This window comes from Athene noctua, chromosome 1 (genome assembly GCF_965140245.1).
Source record: "Athene noctua chromosome 1, bAthNoc1.hap1.1, whole genome shotgun sequence".
In the NCBI taxonomy this organism is placed as follows: domain Eukaryota; kingdom Metazoa; phylum Chordata; class Aves; order Strigiformes; family Strigidae; genus Athene; species Athene noctua.
The window spans coordinates 170,282,406-170,305,793 of record NC_134037.1 but is presented as its reverse complement, the minus strand read 5'-3'; the positions used below and the strand labels follow the sequence as shown (position 1 = coordinate 170,305,793).

General features: G+C 46.9%; 1 protein-coding gene across 8 annotated transcripts in view; it reads right to left on the bottom strand.

The window, feature by feature from the left end:
- Positions 1-23,388, bottom strand: part of BCOR (BCL6 corepressor) — a 59,225-nt gene that overhangs the window by 4,423 nt on the left and 31,414 nt on the right. For 5 of the 8 annotated variants that reach the window (XM_074905262.1, XM_074905243.1, XM_074905232.1 and 2 more), the window contains 5 exons: positions 19,638-19,919; positions 18,878-19,231; positions 13,048-13,376; positions 12,445-12,714; positions 6,599-6,765 (listed from right to left, as the gene is read on the bottom strand). In XM_074905262.1, the coding sequence (XP_074761363.1) occupies positions 6,599-6,765; positions 12,445-12,714; positions 13,048-13,376; positions 18,878-19,231; positions 19,638-19,919 (1,402 nt within the window). The remainder of the gene's footprint in view (positions 1-6,598; positions 6,766-12,444; positions 12,715-13,047; positions 13,377-18,877; positions 19,232-19,637; positions 19,920-23,388) is intronic. The other 3 variants (XM_074905279.1, XM_074905288.1, XM_074905297.1) reach the window with 2 other exon arrangements.

Genomic DNA, 23,388 nt, shown 5'->3' with positions numbered 1-23,388 from the left:
GCATGGAAATCAGTTACCCAAAGCTCCTAAATTATGTACACAGAAATAAGTTATGAAAATTTGCCGGGAATTAAACTTCTGCGCTATATCCTCTTTAAATAGTACTTGCGAATATATTTGCAGCACAATTCAACCCTTCTACTTGGAGAACAGAAAAACATGTTATTTTAAGTTTAGTCCACCCAGAAGTTAACACATTTTACATGGCATGAGCAATCTATACAAGCTCAGACATAGATTTTGTGAGCCTACAGAAGGATTATTCATTAATACGCATGCCTGCAATTCCAGGTTTAGAATTCCTTATCGCTAATTATAAATCGCATTAACTTTTGCCTTTAAAATTGATTATACGTAACGGGGAGTTGTCTGGAAGTAGAACATATTACCCTTCAGACTAATGAAGATGTGTTAAAATCCCATCTTTTCCTTAAGACGGCGATGAGCAGATGAACTGCCAGTGATCACGGCAGTTCAGCTCAACTCTACACACCTCCTCCTTTAGGCTGTCAACACCACTGCCCTCCAACAAGCTTTTGAGAGCTTGAAAGCCTTGTTAAAGGCAAGAGAAGTAAGGAAGGACTTTAACTAGGATCACGTATTGCCCTCCTGGAAAGCTTTCAGAATGACATTACAAGGAGAAGTCATCTGGAAGCAGAGACAAGCAAATTCTGTCTACTAATCTGCCGAGCAATGCTCGGCTAACAACCATGGCTGAAACTACTTCTGCAAAGAGGCCACGTCCCTTCTGCCACACACAGCAATGTCCCCTCTATGTCAACACTGCTTTGGTACAGGCTGGCATCCATGTGAACTCAGGGCAGACGAGAAACAGATTAAACCAGTCAAAAGAGGAATGCACACCACTGTTTTCCCATCTATCATGTAGTGCTGCTGTAGGAAAGGGACTCAACTCAGATCCATCTCAAAAAGAAGTATGTTCCAGGTATGTTTACTCCTACTTGGAGTAGGCTGCAACTTAGGGTGATTAACATCTGTAACATGTAAAGCACTCTCGCTTGCCCCCATCTTGCTGCAAAGCTGTATGCAGTTTTGGTTTTGGCATATGGACACTATATTGACATGAGGAGGTGTGCCTGGAGAGTCTGTGGCTCGTTCTCGATGGAGAGATGGCTTATCCCACAATGCCTGCATCCTGCACACCCCAGGTCACCAACACAGAAAACAGGAAGGTGATCCTCAAGCTTCTGAGCTACCTCTTAGACCCCTGGTACCAGAGAGCACAACATGTGCATGGCTTCAAATCCCGATGTGCTGCTCTCCAGAAAGCCACTTTCAAGTTTTAAGACCAGAGAGGTCCGTGAGGATCACCTGCAAAGGGTCAGGGTATCCCTTCCTTGTTTCTCAGGGAAGACTCTAACACTAGACTGAAACTATCTGATGCCCTTGAGACAGACGGTGCTGGCAACACCAGCATTCCCCAGGTCCACTGCAAGCCTGACCCTCCCATCTCCACCTATGAACATAGCTCTTCCACAGAGGGACTCCTGCAGCATCGCATGCCTACTCAGCCCCCAGCGCATCCAGGACCCAGCTGGTGCTACATATCCCAGGCGATACAACACAAGAGGTAACAAATAACAGGGGTACTGACACGGAAGCTGAAGGTGTATCGGGTATTTCTGGATGTCAGCAAGCATCTGAGGCCTGAGCTGTTGGGTCACAACACTCTGAGCATCCACAGCAGGAAAGGTCAGCCTCACTGCAAAACCTCCTGGTCCCTACCCGGGCATGAAGCATCCCTGGCTGCAAGGCACCAGGAACAGATGAGAGTTACGGCTGCTGCCAAATGCTGGGGATGCTTTTTCTCCCCCACTCTCTCACTTTACTGGAGTCTTTAACTTTGAACTGGGTTCCATTTTATTTCAGAATTAAGATTCTCTGGGTTTGGGGAGGGTGGAGAGTGTTGTGGGTTTATTGGTTTGTGGGTTTTCTGGTTTGGTTTTGGTTTGGGTTTTTTTCCCAAACTGACTTACCTAAGTGTATTTTGAAGCAGTAATGAATTCAAGATGATCCCTTAACTTATTAAAAACAGCATCTAAATCACTGTCCAGTGTTTCAATCAATTTAACAACACCTAGACAAGTTTATAAAGGGTGCCTGGGCATTCCCCAGGAAGGAAAAATTACAGCAGATGGGCTCTAACTCCGGGATGGTACCCCCTCTCCCTTTCTACATGTCACCCATCCTGGCGTGGTGGTGCAGACAGGGGCAGGCAGCAGAGCAGGCAACAGGGCAGACCTGTCTTTGTCGCCTGTCAGAGCAGAGGGAGGACACTCTGGGCATGGAAAGGGACTTTACAGAGGCAAGGGGAAGGAAAGGCGCAGTAAAGCCACACGGAAGAAGGAAGAACAATAAATAGAAGGAAGCAAAGGAAGGAAAGAAAACACTGGGAGGGAAGTGGAGGGAGATTCCTCATAGATAAGGCAGGGGAAAAACGGCAGTAACAGAGTGCTGACAGACTCTTTTACTGGCTAGCACAACTTCTTGGCAAGCTCACGAGTGGGACCATGCAAAGGCACAGCTACTTGTTTGCTTCTCCCACCAGGGCTGGCAGAGGAGGGAGTACTTTTCAGTCTTGGCAGAGTTTAACCATCCTCTTTGTAGGATGCAAAAGTGGCTACTGGAGTCAGCAACTTTTTCAGATGTGAAAAAAAGGATCCCTGGGAGTCCTCTACTGGGCTGCTTTGCCCATATAATCTTTCCGCCCCGAGCATCCTGGAAATAAACACTCTCTATCCCTAATGGTACAGTTAATGGTAGTACAGCTAGTTTCTAAAACAAACCCTTTGAAAGGCCCCAGAAGAATCTGGGGACATTCAAGAGCTGCAATATCCTACAGGAGACACACATCTCAACCCTCTCTTGTGTACTGTCGCATTCTTCCTACTATTTTTACCGCTACTAGAGTAGGAAAACATTTCACTGGGGGTTTATCATTCCACCACCAAAATTATAAACTATTTAGACCAGTCAGGGTTTGCTCTCAGCCTTTCAGGCACCATCAGAATTTTCCCCGCTGCAATAAGAGGTCTTGTAACTTGCCGAGGAATACCATATCTTGGCGTTTTATTTTTACTTCCATCTACTCTATTATGCAACACTGCCCTACGGAAGAGGCAAGGCACCAAGTTGCAGGAGGGCAGCTACGCTGGCTGCCTCTTCTTTAACGCAATTAGCTGCTGGAGGGTATCGCTCTGCCAAGACCAGCTGAAAGGACGCAGGAAGAGAGCCATCTTGGCATGGGCCTCCCAGGAAAAAAATAAAAAAGGCTGAGCTCATCAGCTGCCAGAGAGGAGGATAAAGCAAAACTGGCTGTGGAGATCAAATCTAGTGAGCAAACTCTGAAGCAACGGAGAGGCCTCGCAAACAGGCAGGAGATTGCCTGTATTTTAGGCATGCATCTTTGTTTTTAAAGTGGTGCAGGTTCAGCTAGGGCATGCTGCGGAGGTAAGAGGAAGAACAAGTTGATAAGACCAAATACACTGGCAACCATCCTTGCTAATGTCAGGCACCAGCCCTCGAATGCCCCTTGTTGAGCTACTGCACTTAACTGGGGTCCTGTCAGGGAAGGAAAGCGATTCACCTCTTAAGCACGGTCTATTATTATTTATGGATAAGACGATTAAGAGCCCTTAGTGACTGTGGCACCTCTGAGACAGGTCTTAAAGATCTCGCCTGGTTCTACAATAATCTTTGATTAGCCACTAATTCAGCAGCAGCGTGCTTGTGTATTTAGGGTCTGCAGGCGCTGCATTTGGAGACACACGATCAGCATGGAGTTTAAAGCGAAAAACATAGAAGACGGCCGTATTTCGCCTGGCCAAGATGTGCTATGAATAGGTCAGACAGGGGAACATCGTGCACTGCAGGCAGCAGTAGGGGTGCAAGCAGAGCCCCAGTGCTGAGCTGAGGGTGAAGAGAAGGACCACACCATACCTACACCCCCCCAAACGCCCTCCCCTCCTTGCCCTGCCACTACAGTCTGGCACTTTGTTTTGATTTTGGCTTCACCAAGATTTCTGATAGTATCAGGAACAAGAGGCTGAGAGCCTACCTTATCTGCTGCACTCATGACAGACTGGCTTCATAGGTACATAAAAGGCAGCACATAAGCAAGAGGATCAGGTCTTTGCTTCACTTTCAAAACTTTAAACACACACATGCAAAACCACCACATTGTTCCGAGCACCTGCAGCACTTCAGAGAGGACTGAAAGGAAAGATGCGTGGACTCTGCAGAACTTTCCTACATCCTTCACATTCATATGGACATTTTGTTCAGCCTGAAGGCATATCCTCACTGTCACAACTTTTCAGAGAGAGTGTTCTCCAAAAAGTTGACCACAGAGACAGCAGGCAGCAACTACCTCTAGACGGCAGCTTCAGGCAGCTGGGATCCAAGTGAAAGAAACCCCAGGCTGCCGCACTAACAAACACCGCGTATGCAGTTACATCACAGCTCATGCAATTACATCACTCCTCTATGCAGATTTACGTTAACTGGCTGAACAGAACTAAACACATCCACTGTTACTGTCTGGAGACTTGAGAGCTTCCAGCACAACCAAAAATATCTTTGGCTACTGGGCTTCTGAGGTGGTAGCAGGGATAATAAGGCATATTCAGTATAATTAAAAAAGCAGGGAAGGGAGAGAAGTCTTTGATGGTGGATTTGTTTGGGGTTTTTTGCTTTTAAGATTTCAGTATCTTTCCAAGGGGTGAAGTGTTCAGGAATCTGAATTTAAAAAGCAACACAGTTGAGGAAGACTGACATTTCTTTTCTCCTAAGAGTTAAAAGAAAAAATTGTATTGATGCTTCAAGAGAGAAATGGGATTTGTCTTATGAATGTCATGATTACAGAAACACAGAAGTCTGGCCCTACCAAAAGGCAGTGAGTAAACACCCATCAGAAGTTCCTTACAGAAGCGTCTGCTCTCCGTCCTGCCCAACTTCGGGCAGCTACACCATCTTTCATCTGTATGTTAGATGTGTTTTGGATTCATGCTGCCCGTTGGGCAGCTTTGCAAACAAAAAATAAGTCAGCCATCAGAAAAGAAAGGGAACTGCAAGCTGAGTTCTGACATTGCCATCTACGATCAGATCATTACCACGTTCATTTCTAAAATGCATTTTCCCCAAAACAACTTTTCAGGATACACAAGCCAAGTTTCTTTCTTGAAAATCTGCTCCATCTATGAATCGAAATAAAAGGTGGACTCTGAACTGGTGGGTGATTAAGACTGGTCAGAAACTTCCTGGGGTTATTTTTCTATATAGGCTATTCCAGCAAGTGAGACAAAAATAATTTAGGATTCTTTCTATGGCAACTTGCTGCTGTTTCACAGATCACATATTAAAGCTGGAGACAGCAGAAAATCCGGGGCTGTTCATCAGCCCAGAAAGCTGAGACTTCTTACAAAGAAGTGGAAGATGGAGAAGGAATCTGACAACCCAGACAAAGTTTTAATGTTTCTCCAGAAACGATTCCTTTGAGCTGTGATGGGCCGGTAACGTCCGACCATCATGAACTTCTAATGGACCATCCTAATCGGCCCTCTTGGGACTTTTGTTTTCCTGACTCTTCCCTTCCCAAGTTAATAAATAAAGAGCTTAAAAACAAAAGAGGCAGACTCTTAGTTATGCTAATTTTACCTCTCAGGCTATTTAGATGGTGATAGTGAATTCGATAAACCATTTAAGATAACAAGCTGCGGGGGAGCTTCGCAGAATACAAAGCGACCCATCCCCAAAATGCACAGACTGGATAATGTTCTGCATATGCTGAGGACAAGTTACCCCAAGGTCAGCCTCGCAGAGGTGGTCAAAGAGGTACTTCAGATGCACAAGAAGCTTAACAAAGGTGCGGAGCAGCATTTCTATCTCCACAAAAAAAACCAGAAAAGCTCACTAAACTGAGAGCACGGGGACTAAGTACCCCTACTATTCTGTGAAGGAAACTAAAAAAGGCTAATTCGGGATAAAAAGAAAAAAAAAATCCAAACTATTAAACGAGCAGATAGTTTGACAGTTCAGCAAAACAACATTTTTATACGGCATATATAGGACTCGCACACCCAATTGTTGCAAAAGCCTGAAGTGCTTTTAAAAGTAACCCTGCTAACAAGGCAAAGCCCGCTCTTTCGGCACCACTCAAAGCTCATATGAGCAGGGCTGCAGCTCAAGTATCAGCTCTTCTTGCCCTGCAGCTGGCAATTTCACAAACTCTTTAAAAAAACCCATAAAGCACAACTTCTTAAAATTCCCAGAAGAGAAAAAAAAATTACACTGAACTCAAGTCACAACAAAAATGTGCCCCCACCACGTTGTTGACCAGAGAGCGGAGGAGGTCACCGAGTCCTGCACGCTCCTGCCCAAGGATCAGCAGTAAGGAGGATACCGTGCAAGAGGACCCTGGCAGCATTATCTGCTTCGGGGTTTTCGGGATGGGGAACAAGGGGAGGATAAAGGAGAGGCATAGAGAGAGGGAAGGGCCGCTTCCTCCCACCATCATGGCCAAAGAAACCGCTGCCTGGTGGCAGCAACCACCCAGTGTCGGGCCGGAGGTGCTGCTCACCTAGTTCCATCCTGAGCGCTGCAGTTGACGTCAGCCCCGTACTCAAGGAGATGCCGCACGATGCTCAGCCAGCCTCTGGCACAGGCCTCATGCAGGGCACAGTAACCTGCGTTGTCACGATGATTCACATCACACACCTTGTTTTCCAAACAGTACAGAACCACTTCCTGGAAATAGGAGGAAAAACAGATACATCGAGTTATTTCTGGCTGCGGAGATGTGCAGATTTCTCTTCTTGAAGGAAAAGGTGGGGGCAGAAAAAGGCAAAACCACAAAATCCCTATGATATGCCTATGTTACTCTCTTTGAGACAGATCAGTCAAAAGGAAAAGGGGGAGCTGTTGAAAGTCACATTTCTTCAGGAGACATAGCAGAGACCATGACTTCCCACGAGCAGACCAGCTTGCACGAGGCAGCACCAAGAGCTCTGCGCCCCGCAGGGACCTTCCTGCATCCCCCAACATCAGGAATCATCGCAGAGGGGGAACATGCAAATTTCACGGACAAAACTCATAGCTTTCCACTTCTCAAAACTTCCACGCGTAAAGCTAGCAGGAAGGTTTTTACTCTTACATGTGCATTTTTTAGCAGAAAATTCTGCAAGCACAACAGCAGCACAGCCGACGTCAGTTTGATTTTAAAAAGAAAAAAGCGCATGACCTGAAACAAAACACATTTAAGACACACAAAGGACGGTTTGCTATTGGCAAACAAAAAAAAGCCCAGCTCTATCAAGATCAGGGAAATCCCATTTTCACCCACCCTGGTTTTCTGCATGCAGAACTAAAGCCAGGCGCTAGGTTCCAATAACGAGCCCCGCGCCGTGGGAAGCCATGTGAATTTAACACAATTCATCTTACAGTCAGATATACCACGGTTGAAAGCCTAGGCCAGACTCAGCTCTACGCTGTCATGCGGCCTTGAAACAATGACTGCTCCATCACTCAACCAAAAATTTAGGATGGTGAGACTCTTCCTCGATTTGTGTTAGATGCAAAAAGAAAAAAACAAACACATTTCTAAGTGACTCTGTATGTACAAAATAGCCCCCGCGTTCCCAGGTTAGTGGCAAGCCATTAATTTTGCATTTGCTCCTCTCGAAGGCTGAATGACATCCTTGCAAAACCAGATACGGCATGGAGGGGAGTTGGGGATGTTTGCTTTGCCAAAACAAGAGAATAAAACAACTGCCAGGTGCTATGCATTTATTGTTCCCGTTTCAAAATCTACCAGAAAGCCCGCAATAATCTGTGCTCTGGGTATACCTGACCCGAGAGCTGGTATCCAGGATACAGCATGAAGCTGCTCTTTTAGCAGGCCCTCACTAACCAGGCTAAAGCTGGGAGCTAATGAGCTGCCCGTCCCAGACACCAGAGCATCCCCCTCCTCACCTGCCACTGGGACAGAGCAGTCCACTGCCTACACCCGATGCACCCACCGTTTTAACACGGGATCCCCACAGTCCCACCTCTCACTGAACAGGGGCTCTTAATGTTCCTGCTGATCAGCCCAAAGGCCAAAAATCGTTCCAGAACAGATGCTCTTTACCCTGCAACTCGCTCAAGCCCGTAAGAAAGGCCTGTGCAAAATTATACCCCAGAGGTATGAATTTTCCTTCAAAACCAGACCACCCTGCCAGGCAAATTAGCAGATGGATATAGGTAGCAGAAGCGGCTGCTGTATTCAGCTCCACTTTTAGCATGCAGTTACCATTTAAATAGATTGTGCAACTCAAAATAAAAGACCTTTCATCTATTTTTGTAGAAAGGAAAGGCTCGTCCTACGGCGGAATACCTACTACTGGACGAAAAGGCTAATTTTGTCGGGCAATTCTGTGTTAAGAGGCTATAAGAAGAATGTCATTAACCACAAAATGTAACCATAAAGACCATAAAACTCTACATTGTTAATTAATTAAATGCCTCATTAACTTTTTTTAACATGATTTATTCAATTTACAAAAAAATTAGCCATCACTGCCGAATACAGGAACATGTGGTGCCACAAACACACTTTCAGTTTCATAAGCATCTCTTGCTAATGTTAGAGAAAGGCTGTGAAAGTGCCACGAGGCAATTTAATGCCTGTTCAGGTGCTCTGTTTAAACCAGCAATGTGAAAATCACTCGCAGTGAATCCAAAGAGTCAAGCTAGCACAACAGAGCCAAGATATGTGCCACTGTCGCTTCAGCTGCCTGCAGTTTGTTAGCCAAATTGCGAACAGCAACGTTAAAAGGCGCATGCAAATATGCATGCTCCATCCTCATCTACAAAGAGGTGCCCTTCGCTTTAGTCTCTCCCACCTGTGCTCTGCAGCAGCTTCTGCCCCTTTTCCAAGGGAAGGGGTCAGCCTCCCCTTGCGCATCCTCCACGTCCTGGGCACACATGCTGACACCAAGAAGCACTATTCCCCTCCACCCTTGGACAAGGCTCTTGGCCTTGGGTGAGGCATTACAAACTGAGCTGTAATGCTTCCCTGCAGCACTATATGCCAGACCCCAGAAGTGATGCTCAGGCGGGGTGAGGGAGCCCTAGGGGATCTGTGCAAGGGCAGGATGATTCTCAGGAGCTCCTGTACAAGGGAAGGATGATGCCTGAGAGCTCCTGATCCCACGGCAGTGCCACCCAGGACCAGACCTCACGCGAGGCATCCCCCGTGTAAACTTTCTCCCCCTGCCTGGAGAGGCCTTGTCTTCCTGAGTGTTTAAACCCCCTGGAAACACCATCTTTCCCCTACCCCTATCACACACCACACATTCCTCTACTTTCACTGCCTTTTGAGGCAGGATTTAATTCCAAATTCACCAGAGAACTTTCCAAGTCCAGACACACACCAAAAAGCAACAAACAGCACAAAGACAGCCAGTGTTTCCTCTCCCATCAAATTCATTACGCAAGCCTTTTGTAATTTTTTTCCCCAAAAGACTTTACGCTCCCTATAATTCCCCCTTCACAAAAAGTAAATTACAGTTTTAAGACTACTATTATCTCAAGTCATTTGTTTCAAATGGGGAAAACAGAATGGATTTCAGAGCGCCTATACACTGGGATGGGTTGCTAATACCCCGATGAAGCAAGGCCTGGCGCACAAGCCTAGTGAAAAAAGGCAAAGCTTTCCACCAGCTTCAGCAGGGTTTTCCTCAGACCATATGGATTTCCAGAGCCAAAGACTGTTTGCCGCACTGTCTTAAAGTAGCTTTGTTGGCTGCAGTCCTGCAATTTATCTGACCAGACACAAGACGCATTTGTCCTTCGACTTTTCACCCTCGTGTCAGCTTTTACACGCAAAATCAAAACTGCTTGTGTCCTTCCCGCAACTATAGGCAGCACATCCATACCATGTGATTGAGAGTAGGGCAGAGGCATGTGAACTAGCAGCATTTGGGTTCCCCATGGGTCCAGGAGCGATATATACAGCTTGCCAGCACCTTTGCATGCCAAAGGTGCCAGCGCTGCCTCTGGGTTTGGGGTAGGATCCCTGCACGGCCGCAGGGCATCCCTGCTGCAAAGGGAGGCAGGCTGCCAAGGGCAGGCACAAGCTTATCCAGTCTCAGGGCAGAGCTGTTGGTGCAGCTCTGCCCCATGCAACATTCCTGCTGCCCTCAGGGCTCACTGCTGCCCCACACTGCCAGCCACCTCCAGCTCTGAGTCCGACATCAGCACTCAGCGTCCCTTTGCAAGCTGTGTGTGGCCCAGGTAATGCAAAATCGTCCACCTCCCCTGCCACCAAGCTGGCAAGGGGCTGCAGGGCTACCCACTGCCACTGCAGCAGCCAGAAGAAGCCCCCATGTACCCATGAGCACCCAGCACTCCTGCTTCAGCATCAGCCCCCAGCCATCATGCTGCAGCCACCAAAGGTTGCTGCCCCGCTAACGGGGACAGCAGAAAACAGACATCTGCAGCTGCCACAGGTCACAGATCAGCAAATTACCTCGACCCATTGGGACTTTTTTTTTTTTTTTAATAGAGGAATTTGTAACTACTTGACCATTGTAATATTTCTGGAGACAAGAGGAAATTCAGCTTTCTACTAACTGCAGTAGTCTGGTCACTAGCAAGAAAAAGATCACAGTTACAGAGCTTCCATGGCTGACCACACTATCACAGCTCACCACAGGCCAAATGAGCCCTGACAGGGTGCACAGCCACCCACCGCTCTGAGCCTTGAGAGACACAGACGATGCCAGATCCCCGCAGCAGCTCAGGAACATGGACCAGGCTCTCCCCTCTGCCCTGCACTACCCCAACAACAGGACCCACTGTTGCACTGTCAATGCTGGATGAACATTCAAGTCGAACAACTGTGATATTTAAGCCTATTAAAAATGTGGTGGTCACTTTAACTTTTGGGTGGATGCAAGTTCAGAAGACCAAAATCTCCAATCAGCCAATGCATGGTGAGTACACATCCTCAGGGACCCAGGACCTCCACCCTGGTGAGCCCAGGCATCCCCTGTTTTCTGCAACCAGCTGCTAATGGCCAATGGTGCAGAGAGTTCCCGCTATCGACAAAGGAAACAGAGATCCCTTCGCCCCTGCTTGAGCAAGACCTCAGCCCATCACTGAGTTTCAGAGCTGCTCCCATTGAGCTGTGCTCAGTGGAGCACACCAGGAACAGAAAGCAAAGCACCTAAGTGTACTCACCCCGACAGACACCACGAAGGAAGAAAATGCACACCAATAGCTTGGAGCACACACTACAACACATTTTGATTTTGGATCCATAGGAAATTTTAGGTCCGTAAGAAATAAAATCATTTAAATTATGGAGATTACCATAGCAACGTTGTAACAACCACTTCTCCTAGCTAGAGCTGAAGGGCCCTGGGTTATAAGAAGCCTTTGTCTAGGGTAAGCAAAACCTTTCCAAAAAACCCTGCTGCTTTCCAGACCTGGAGAATGCCTCTCTCCAAACAAATCTCTCCAGCTACAAAAAGGCCTCTTCAGGGCTTCAAGAAACTCCTGGGGCTGGGTAGGCCCCACCTGGGCCAGGGTTGATGCCACCTTCCAGCACGAGCCACAAGGCCAGCTCTAAGGTCCAAGCAGTCCTCTCACCACCAAGGCAAACACTGCAGCCGTGACAAAGGCAGCAATCTCTCTCTGCAATAAAACACCTCTTTGCAAGATCTGAAGTTGAGCAACAACGATGCTCCTACCTACATGCCCATATTTCCCCAATAAAAGCATGCTTTAAAACAGCAGAGCTAGGGGATTCATTGGTTTCTGATTTTTGTAGCAACAGAGAGGTCGTTTCATTAGACAACATTGTTCCAGCTACGCTGAGCAGCTCCAGACTCCAAGCATAAAGCATGCAGAGTGCTCCTATGATGCATCTGATCATGCAAGAGGACACTTCAAGCGTTACATCCTGTGTCACATACCAGATATTCCTTGGAGAAAAGAACAAAAAATAAAACCCTTTTCCTAAACTACAAGCTCTTCACAAATAACAAAAGCAAAAATCATACAGCTCACTAAAGATCACCATAAAGACTATTAAAAAAAGACATTAATTCTGTTTGCAGATGGTTTATATTTAAACGGAAGCAGGGGTTACTGATAAAACTTTACCCTTTGCTCGTTCAGGCGGGATGCTTCTTCCCCTGCATCCCCGCCAGCTGACCCCACAGCAGTGGGGACTCATTCCCACAGAGACCTGCCCCCAGACCCTGCTCGCTGGGGAAGGGAATGCATCAGGGGAGGAGGAAGGGGCCTGCAAATTTCAACAACCAAACTCACAAAGCTGCTGCTTTGCAAAATTTCCATCTCTAAACCTGGAGAGAGGGCTTTAACTTTCGAAACAAAAAAAAAAATCCATCATCCCAGAGGATGCTGAGGGACCCTTACCTCGTACCCAAGGCGTGCCGCCCGCTGCAGCAGCGTTTCCCCTGCATTCTTATTGACAATAAGCCTCCGCGCTTCGGGTGGCATGGGACGGCTCGGGGTGGTCTCCTGAGGGGGGCTTGCGATCGGCAGCTGCGAGGGCTGTGAGACGGGTAGTAATGAGGGAGTCTGCTGCAGGCGATCGTACAGCTTCTGCTCGTATGACTTGGCTGGCGAGGAGTCACAGTCTGAAGTAGGCTCTGGTCGCTTCCTGACTCTCCTCGTTACCGTGACCTGTCAAAACCATTATTGTGGGGTTTTTTTTAATCCCCGTTTTCACAATACAGTGATGGAATTATATGTTGCCAGCAAAGAATTACACTCTTCTACTCATATTTAGTTTTTTTGAGAAAGACCTGCTACAGCTTTTAAATGCAAGATGCCTCACCCCCTGCGATAGTGCCTTTAACTCGGGTTAAGAAAAGCAAATACAAAATGTGCAAAGCATCCACAGACGAATGTGAATGCAATACCCGCTATCCTGCACGCATGACAGCGCATTAGTTTTAAGCAGGTTGGCTCTGCCTTCTGAGAGGCTGGTGGACAATTAAGTCTAAATAAAGATACCTTATCTTCAGCATTTTCGATATCTGTGGTGTCATCCCCTGTCAGAGATGACCTCCTTCTCCTCTCCTGCAGTGCCAAGTGTTTTGTTTTACACTGACGTTTCCCTGATGGCTTCTCACACTCGCTGTATTTCTGCAGCAGAGATGCATGTTGGAAATCCTCCTCTTCGTCTGTGTACAGCCCATCTGTCTTCCGGCTTTCTTTAATTTTCTGCTGTTTGGCAGCCAACCTCGAGGCTGGAGTACAGCTTGGCTGAGCCTGCCTTTTGCTGTTTGCATTGGTGGATGAAAGGCTCTTCATGTGCGGAGACACTGGGAATACGGGCAAGCCTAAATGGGAAGGAAAGGCATTACACATTGCCCATGGAAAACACATTGCCAGCACTTAACACAAGCTCCTCGACTGCTTAAGAGATCTACCAATTACATTTTCAAATCATTAATATTTTAAGCGTTCCACATTCAAATTGTAAATAGCATCTTGCCAGTTAACGTTAAGTTAACAGTCTTAGCGCTCTGATAAAAATCTGCTAAACAAACTGCCCCACGCTGGGTGCCGAGGCACCACGAAGGCCATAGGGTGCTGTGCCATGCCGTGCCAGCTCGGCGCTGCTGCAGCCCAGCCGCCGCAGGCAGAGCGGAAAGCTGCCATGGCACCGCCTCGCTGGGGGAAAAACTCGCCTCCTTACCTGGAACAGCTTTATCTGAAGGGGAACCAACTCCTCCGGCAGCCTGGGCCTGGCCGGGCTTGTCCGCCCTTGGCTAGGTGTGGTCACAGGGCAGATACAGCGATGGCGGGGGAGGAGGGGAAAGCAAGAGAAGTGGGAGCGTGGAAGAAGTCTTAATGGGACAGCACTGGGGGGGGGAATGTTGAGCTTAGCCCCAAGATGGCAGTAAGATGGGGAACATCTCCTTGGCAGCATTTTTACTTAAAAAACAAAACAAGGGAAGAGAGGCTACTTAAGGAGCTGTCCCTACAGAAGCCCTGCGCAAACTCTCTATCAAAAAGCATGAGGATTCTGCAGGAAAAGCAATGGGCTGTGTTTTTCCGAGGACTCTGTCCAGAAGTGAGTCTTTCGGTGAGACCAGAAAGCCCTGGGACATCGGGGAACTGAGGCCAGTGCTCTGTCACTTGGGGCAGGATACTGGTAGGGCTGGGTTTTCTCCAGGGGTTAGCTCTAACAAGCTGGATCCCACAATCTGGGCCACATGCAAAAAACATGGTTACTTTTTTTTTTTTTTTTTCCCCCCCAGAGTGCAAGCAGGTTTACAACAAAACAAGGACAGGAAAGTTGACTTTTTATAGTCTGAATTTCCCTTGGGAAGAGAATTGAGGTGACCTCAGAACCAACTCCTCTGCAGAAAAATTAAAGGTTGCTGTAAAGGAAGGGACACTTCAGCCAAACAATACCACACCACTGAGAGAAGGTGCGGAAAAAACCCTGAGCACTTGAAAGAGACTCCTTTGCTCCGAGAAGTCTCTGAAGAGATGGTACTTTCAGAACAGAAGAGATGGCAGGAGCAAATAAGGCAGTTGCTCAGAGAAGAGACCTTTATTTAAAGAGACTCGATCCAGAGCCAGTCGGTAAAAAAGAAAATAAAATCTAGAATCCTCTTGGTGGGCAGCTTCACACTTTTGTCTCCCTTTAAATAGATCTGTGAAAGCAACTTGCAGAAGGCTTTCTAGATTAAAGATGAAAACAGAAATCCCTCAGTTCTTTCGAGCCACTTTGTAGAAAAAGATGCATACCACGGCTTGCCAAGCAGATGTCAGGGAATTTACGGGACACACGATGTGCAGATTGTTCAGCAAAAATCCAGCAAGTTTTTTCGGCTTTGCAATCCTGAAGGAAGGCGCCTAGTCGTAGGCTGAGCCTATGGATGCAAGGCTGTCTTTCCAACTCTGCAGACAGCATGAAGTAAGGACTGTTTAATTCTCCTGTTCCCAACTAACTAATTGGAGTAGCACATGAAAAACCTAATTCCAATACAAAAGTATCATCGTTATCTACTTAATCACTTACTAAAAAAATGGTGAAGGTAGAAAGCAGCAGCGATGAGGTCTGATGTGTGCAAAGGGAACTAAGAAACTGCTGCATACAGAAAAACTAGAATAGAAAGAAAAAAATTCACAGGTCTAAAGAATGACAGAAATACCAAATGGATGGAAGAAAAAAACATGGGAAGAGAAGCCTATCTCAGAGAACTGTAGCCTTTCCCACGCAGGAATGCTGAAGCATTAAAATCAGAAGTTTAATCACTACAAAAAATGTGTACTCCAGCCTGCAAGCTCCACGTAAACTCTGTGCTCCACTTTGACCCTCCTCAGTGGTGACAGCAGGCACCAGGCTAAATGTGCACTGCAACCAAGAGATGGAAAGTAGCAACACTATGTCTAGGAGCTTCGGGATCAATAATGTTGCAAGAGGCCAGTGCTATCCAGAAAAAGCCAAGCATCAGCCTGGGAAAGGCAAGACAACACAGGCAGAAAGATGGCAAGCAATTAATCCTGGAATCCCACCCCATCTTTCTGATCACTACATACATGAAGGGAGAAGAAAAACAAGAGTGAGCAGGAATATCCCCAAATATCCATGGAAAAAAAAAAAAAAAAAAAAAAAATCCCAAAACCCAAAAAAACCCCAGGCGTCCAACTGATGTGGGTTGTGGTGAGTTTGACTCAGAGCAGGACTTGCTTCCCTTCCCGCAGGAGTGAGCTGCAGAGAGGTCCACATGGAAGAGCAGCTGCTGCAGCGTCACCTGAATGCTCTCTTGTTCAGCTCCCATCCTGGCAGCTGCCTCCTCCTGCCTGCCAAGCCAGCGGCCGCCACGCTGCCTGCAACCCGAGGTGGCTCCAAGGGGCAGTCAGAGGCTTTCCCAGTGGGTGAGATCCACCCAGCTCCTCTCCCTGGGGCTTCTGTTTCCCAGCTGCCCAGGTTTTCTCCTCACGCCGGGTGAGCGGCTGCAGCTCCCTGGGGGACTGTCAGAAGAGCTGGCTACCACACCACCAGCAGCGCCAGGAGGTTATTGCTCAGCTGAGACCCCAGCAGAAACCGTGGCTCCCACGTCATCCACGGGTCCGCATGAGTGGCACAATGCCTTGAGGTTGCACGCATCCCCACGCTCACGACCTGCTTCACCCCAGAAAACCAGCACGGGCAACATCACCTCGTGAGGGGGATGAGGCAGGGAGGGCCTGCTTGCCTTATTTCAGGCAAGCCACATGCCAGCTCTTGTGGGTCTGACCCACAAGTGAGGCTGCAAAGAGGCGACAGCCAAAGAGTCACCAGAGGAACATTTCCAGCAGTCACCACTTGGTCACCCAGCCAGCAGGCACTGACCAGGGGACAGAGGGGTGACAGTGGCAGCTTGCAGTGTAACACATGACTCCTCCCAGACTAAAATCCTAGGTTGAACAAGACTAGAGCTACAAGCCCAGAGGTCAGCACCCTCCATCTTTCTGGAGATTTGCAGGCACAGGTGACAAACCATCCTGCTGTTAGCCTAAGGCTTCACAGGCATGGGGGCAGACGTCAATGCCCTGCTTCTTGGGATACAACCAGCCTACTCCACAACAGCAACTGCCACATTCACAGGTAGTGCCTGGACACTGGGAACAGCTGTTCCTAGGCCCAGAGTAAAAAAAAAAGCTGCAAGTGACAAGGTATATTGGCATATTCACAATATCTGCTTGTTAAAGAAAAGTTTGAGGATTAATCCTAGGCAAGAAAGACAAGCTGGAAGTCTCCATCCCCATGTGACTGTCATGCAGAGAACATTCTGCTGCACAGTGGGGAAAAATGTCCTTGTCCTAGTGAACTAAGAAAAAAGGAGATTCAAAGTTTTACACTTCAGCAGAGCTGGAGGACCATCAGCAAAGTGGTCTGAATGATCTCCAGTGCCTCTGCACAATGAATGGTGAAGCATAATGTAGTCAGGTTTATGGTTTTATAGCATCTTCCAAAACCAAGAGGTTTTTCATAGCCATGGGGCAACTGAATCTGAATGCCTTCAGAAACTGCATAAATCCGGAGCCACCTATTTTTCTTTCCTGAGGTCATGCGTTAGAGAAGCATGTCACTGCCACAGGAAGCAGAGCATGGGAAAGCTAGAGAATCCTTACACAATGCGGCTTCTTGTTAGTGACCCTCATTTAATCTCTACAAGGTATCTCTTTCTGAAAGTACAAAGCAGAGCAGGTGATGGGCAGGGATGTTTGAACCAACATCATGCTCACCAAGGCACCACATGAAGCAAGCAAGTAAGAGTCAAAGCTCCTTTTAAACTAAGTTTTGATCTCCTGCTCCACAAATCCTTTTGGAGAACATTCCCCATCGATAAGCATCAAAGTTTGGGGTTTTCTGCCCTCAAATAATCCTACCGAGGGGAAAGATGGATGAGGAGCTTTAGGACAGAAGGGAGGGCAATACTTTTGCCTGTGACCATTTTGGTGATGCTACCCAGGAAAACTGTCACTGGTGCAGGATGACCTGGGCATGGTCCTTCCCATGGCATGTGACAAGGGGATCCATTCTCCTCATGCTTCTCTCTTTTGAAGGGATCTCAGATAAACTACAAGTCGGGCCAGCTGGAGGGCGAATGTCTATCAGTTTGATGAAGCTCCCAGGTCTGTGAAGGAGGAAAGAGCCCAAACATCCAACTCAGAGCTTCCCCTCCAATAAAGAGCCTTTCCTCAAAAGCAGGCAGAGGACTTGGAATAGTAAGAGGAAAGGAAGGAATAAAATAGAAGTATTTGCAACCTTTTACCTGAAAAGCCGAAAGACGAGATAAGGGCTCTCTGCTGCACCCAGGAGACAGGGATTCACGACAAGGTGCAGGGGACACACGAGGGGAACCAGCCACGTGGGCTGCATGCTGCCATTCCCCACCAGTCCTCCAACCAAGCTATGGCAACAAACGTCATAGGGAAGGGGAAAACCAGCAGAGCAGACAACGTGCCTTGGGGCTGAGGACAGCAGGGACAGGAGAATGATCTATCTCAAGGAAAATTTGGCAGATTGCCTCCATGGGCTCTCTTTCCAGGATAGGGAATAATCAGAGAAGGGTGAAGAGGACAGGGAAAAGGAGGAAGAGGACTGAGGAGGAAAGAAGCAGCCAGAAACAGGTCAAGAATAGCTGATGTGCTTTGAGGAAGCAACCCCTTAGGAGAGAGCTGCTGGGAAGATCTCTGCCAAGGGGCTGGGGAGTGGGGCCACAAGGGTTTACAGGACATGCTCAGGATGAACCAGCAAGGCATCCTCTTCAGGAAAAGGAGGAGCTTTGCTCTTGAGCATATGCCCTAGGAAAGGCAGGGAAACCCAGCAGTGCTGAGGGTGCTGGAGGCGTTGGGTTCCCGAGATCAAGAGCTGCTAGCTGTGCTGACGCTGTTTCAGAGGGTCACAGCCCCTCAAAGCCTCTATGTGGTTAAACACTCTTACACCAACTAGCAGCCTGTTTGCTCTCTCCCTCACCCAGAAGCATGCCCGCGTTGTAAACCCCCCGCCAGCTCTTCCTCTAGAGACATTAACTTCATCTTCACGTTATCTATGAAAGAGTATTTAAAGCCAAAACACACACACGCACACACACACAAACACATAGTTACACACACATACACAAACACAATTTCTTGTCTGCCAAATATCAGCTACGGTGCAATTTTTAAAGAGCAGGTGTCAGTCCTTATACAAATGGACATCTACAGAAATATATATATATATATATAACTGAAAAAAAAAAAAAAAAAAGCTCGACAGTTCCTTAACATCGGTGGCAGCATGCGTCACTGTAAATGCTAAAGCCAGCTGGTTTCCCTAGTAGTCTCTGCATACCTTGTTCATTGTCACTTGTTTTGAGGGACTCTTCAGACCAACTTCTATTGCTTTTGGCCTCTGACCTTTTCTTGGTGTGCCTTTCTTCTGTGAAGTCTTTGACCTTTGCAGTGGCCTCTGGCTGAACAGCCTCAGCTAAATCTTTCCTGCTTTGCCGGCCCAACTTGCCGGACGGGGATCTCTCTGGTGACACCTGCTGCTCCCATAGTTCCCTAAGATGCTGCAGGTGACGCTGCTTTTTGGGATGGAGCCCTGTTAATTCAATGCACACCTTCAGGTTGGTCACCTCATTACAATTGGGCTCTTCTAAGTGGTTAGAGGAATTGTTTGTCATTTCCCTCTCAGGCCAGTCATCTAATGGAAAAATAACTAAAAATTAATCAAAAAGCCCCCTCAACTTAAAACAAAAGCTACATTTCACTTTCGGGGCATATAGTCTCAGCTTTAGCACCACACTATGCATTTTAAAGGTTCGCTCATTAAGGGTTACATGCACTACAGTAACTTGCACTGCTGTGGCTACAGTGTCCAACGACTAGTGCTTTACCCTTATATACCAAGTTTTTTATATATACATATATATATATATACACATATATATACATACATATATATATATACATATATATAATTTTAAGTGAAATGACAGTGCTCACATTAGTAACTATCAAGTTCAAAAATGGAAACACATTTAAAGCCAAAGGGACGTTCCTTTCACAAGACATTCCTTGAAAGAAACAAAAGCAAAATGCTGTCTTACCTTTGGAGCTCTTCTTCTTTTTTGCTTTTGATATAAGTTCATCCTGCAGTTCGTCCACAAAGTTTTCATTTTGGCTGCCATCATTTTGCACTCTCTCACCAGAATGTTTACGCTTCCTGTCCAGACGTGGACATGGATGTTGGCCAATATCTTCTGTTGGCTGGTCTTCCGCTTTTTCATATATAGAATGTCTCTCTAAATAACATTTCTCATTTGAGAGATCTTTTTCCTCTGGAGTTTCAAGAAAGTGACCTTGGTTGTTTTCTGTACTAGTAAAGTTACCTAAAAATAATAAAAAAAAAACACCACAAGACCTAGTAAATACAAAACAATTCATTGTGAGAAAGCTATGTTCTCTGATCTCTTCAATGTCAACTCCATCATAACTTATGGCTCATGGGGCATGCAAATAAACACAAAATTGTACTTCAGAACAAGTCTCCTCTGGTCAGCCTAAGGGAGTAGTTTTCTCTACAGTTAAGTACAAAACCCCCAAAAGCACAACACCTTGTTGTTTTTACATCAATTTAACAAGTACAATATTCACAATACTTGTATCCATAGAAACCTCACAATATGCTTTTTTAAATAAACATCTTTAGATATCAAAAGCAGACCCTTTTTAGAAAGCAACCTTGCCCCCCCAAACCACAATAATAATCTAAGCTCCACTTTGCAACGACTTTGTTTTCAAAAATATCTTCTGACGATAATAAAGTATTAGTCTTTCACTAATTCCTAATCCTTCCCTAACTTCTCGCATTGAATTGCAGCGTCTGACTTAAAAGCATTCATCCCTTCTTCTAGAGATAGATATAAATGGGATACGGAGCACGCACACACGTACACGGGAATACCACTAAGAATAGCTGTGATATTTTGCAAAAAGCACTACTTGAATCCAAGGTTATAAAAAGGCTTCCTCACTTCAAGAAACCAGCCAGTCACTGTACATCACGTGATCTTTGTCACCTCCTTTTAAAAAAGACCTCAATTTTTTCAGGGAATATTTCCAGCAGCAGCGTGCGGATGAGCTCTGAAAAGCTTACTAAAACTAGTCTGACAAATTAGCCACAAAAACACCCACGTTACCATGCTCGCCCTAACTTCAGCTTCCCCTCTCCAGTACTGTTCCCCAAAGTTAGAGACAGCTTAAGCAATTCTAAATGGATGCTTGACTTAAAATTACACTTAATCATCACCTCGAATAGTTTTTTTTTCTTGGGTTTAACCAAACTAGCCAAGGCACAGTTAGGCAGACATGAGGTACTGACTGCAACATGGTTAATATGCTTCCTATTTACAATTCTCACAAACAAGTTGGTTTTCCCACGCATTTTAGCCCTCCTGGCTGACCAATACTCTTTCTGCATGTCTGTTGCTGTTCAGCAATCTGTATGCTCCGTCCTACTTCCTTACAGCTCTGCATCCTTTTTCTTCCTAGCCCTCCTTGCCTTCCCTTCCTGCAATACATCTGCTAGTTTCCTACCTGGACTCCTGACAGCAATATTTCCCTTCCCTCCCCCTGATTCTCCCTGTCCTTACTCAGCCTCCTCCCCCATATAGCCTGGCCTTCAACTTCTATTCCCCCTCTCCAGGGCAGGCATTGCTCCCCTGCAGCCCCATCTCCCCTCCTGTTACCCCTGAGGCCCATCACACCAGCATCCAGGCACCGGCAGCCTCTGGATGCAGCCCAACTCTATCCTACCTTATCTTAAGAGCACCTTCCTACACTTTTGCCAACACCTTCTGGTTTTACGACGGTCCTTAAAATACCTGTTGTCAGCAATGGAAAGTTGAGGAGGGAAAAAAAAAAGACTCCTCTGACAAGATTTTTACTTCACCACAGCTTGGAAATGGCTCCAAGTAGCACCTAGAGTTCTGGAGATGTTTGTGGGCACCAGAAGACACCCCAGCATAATTTTTGTGCTGCTTGGGAAGCTGCCTGCAGGACTGCTTTATAAAATAGCAGAAGATATTTGGCCAAGAAAAATAAAAAAAACATTGACTTTTTCCAGGCGAGTGGGACGCTCGGGCCATTCTGCTATTTGGCGGTGCTCCTCTCCGCAAGGCCGTCTGGCCAACACCTGCTCCCTTCAAGACTTTAAAACACAGTTCATCACACTTCTTCCAGCCAGCAATGCTGACATGTTCCAGAAAACAGGTATCTCAGTTTAGTATGACTATGCCTCTAAATCACCAGTGTCCCCCTGAACCAGAATTAATCTGGCAACATTCTATGCTCGCACATCTGGCATGAAGATGCTGCCCAACAGCTGCACCCTATAACCACACCCACAGCACCAGCAGTCCTGTTTCACACAGCGTAAAAGGAGCTGGACCAGCCACATTTTAAGCATCACTTTAGAAATGCTTCTATCAGATTTCAGTTTACATTTTTAATGCAATTTACTACTTTTCTCCCTTTCATAAGGAAACATTATGCTTATATGCTCACTTTCCCCAAACAGATCAGGTGAAGGCACTCGCCACCACACTCCTGCTGTTTATAGACTTCGCGTCTCCAGCAGTACCAGCAGCCACACACCATGGTTCACACCGAGAGTCGCTAGATCGGGACAGCTTTCCTGCTCCTGACACTGTCTGGCCTGAGAAAAGGCAGGCACATCCTGACCAATTCCCAGAGAAGATTTCGCAGGGTCAGAGGAAGTAGCAGGCTGTAGGGGGGAGCTGATGGTCTTAATCTTTGGGGCTTGCAGGAAACAGCAAGCTAATTCCAGACTGCCACCACTGAAAGCGACCTGCTGCAGATTAATTCCTTCTCTGTCTGCAAGAGGACTTGGCAGAGGGATGCCGAGTGCTGCTCGCTCAGATCGTCCATGCTAAAAAATAAAAAGGCGGGGAGAGACATTTGCTGTAACCTCCCTAACAGCTTGTCACTGTCGGCGTTTCTCCAGAGCTCCACATGCCAGGGAGAACAGCACACACCTACTGAAGTTTATCCAAAAAGCCCTTTGCTGCCAGCGGCTCTGCAACACCTTTGCCTCTGCGCTCTCCAGTCACATCCGAGGGGGACCCCTCAGGCGACCAGAGCTACATCTCCTCGGCCGCTGAGCCAGAAATCCCTCTCAAGGACTGCCCGCTGCACACATGTCTCTGAAATCCGTCCCGCTAGATGCGGTTAAGACCATTAGAGAAGCGACATCTCCGCACATTAATCTGGGTTGTGTAATCATCCTGCATCAACACAGGAAGACAGCGACAGCGAAACCAGGGAGCTGCGCGAGACACATCCTTGCCTATCTACTCTGCCGCCGATGCTCCCTGCCTCTTCTACAGCTGGATTTTCACCACAAAAGAACAAAGGTCAGTTGCTGTTCGGGACACGGCGTAAGCCACAGGTTGTCAGGCTCTCTACGCAGCTTGCACAGACACATTGCATGCCCAGAGGTTTTTCCCCTTGGCACAGCAGTGACCACCTCACGGAGCGCAGGCTCCATTAATATTTTACTATCAGATTCCACTCTGTTCTCAAAGTGTTTTGCAAGCAACCCAAATCAGACGCAATGTTTCCTCAAATTAAGATATAAATGTCAACACGAGGCACAGCAACATAAGCATATCATGCATGCCCAACAAGGACAAGGAGAATTTATTTGCTTTTGATCCCCCCCCTCCATGTATCTACAACATCTTTTTCTCCGCCTGAGGAAGAAAACAACAACAAAATACTTGGGAGTTTTCGTATCATCATTATTCAAACAGTGACGAGATATCCAGAAACACAGGA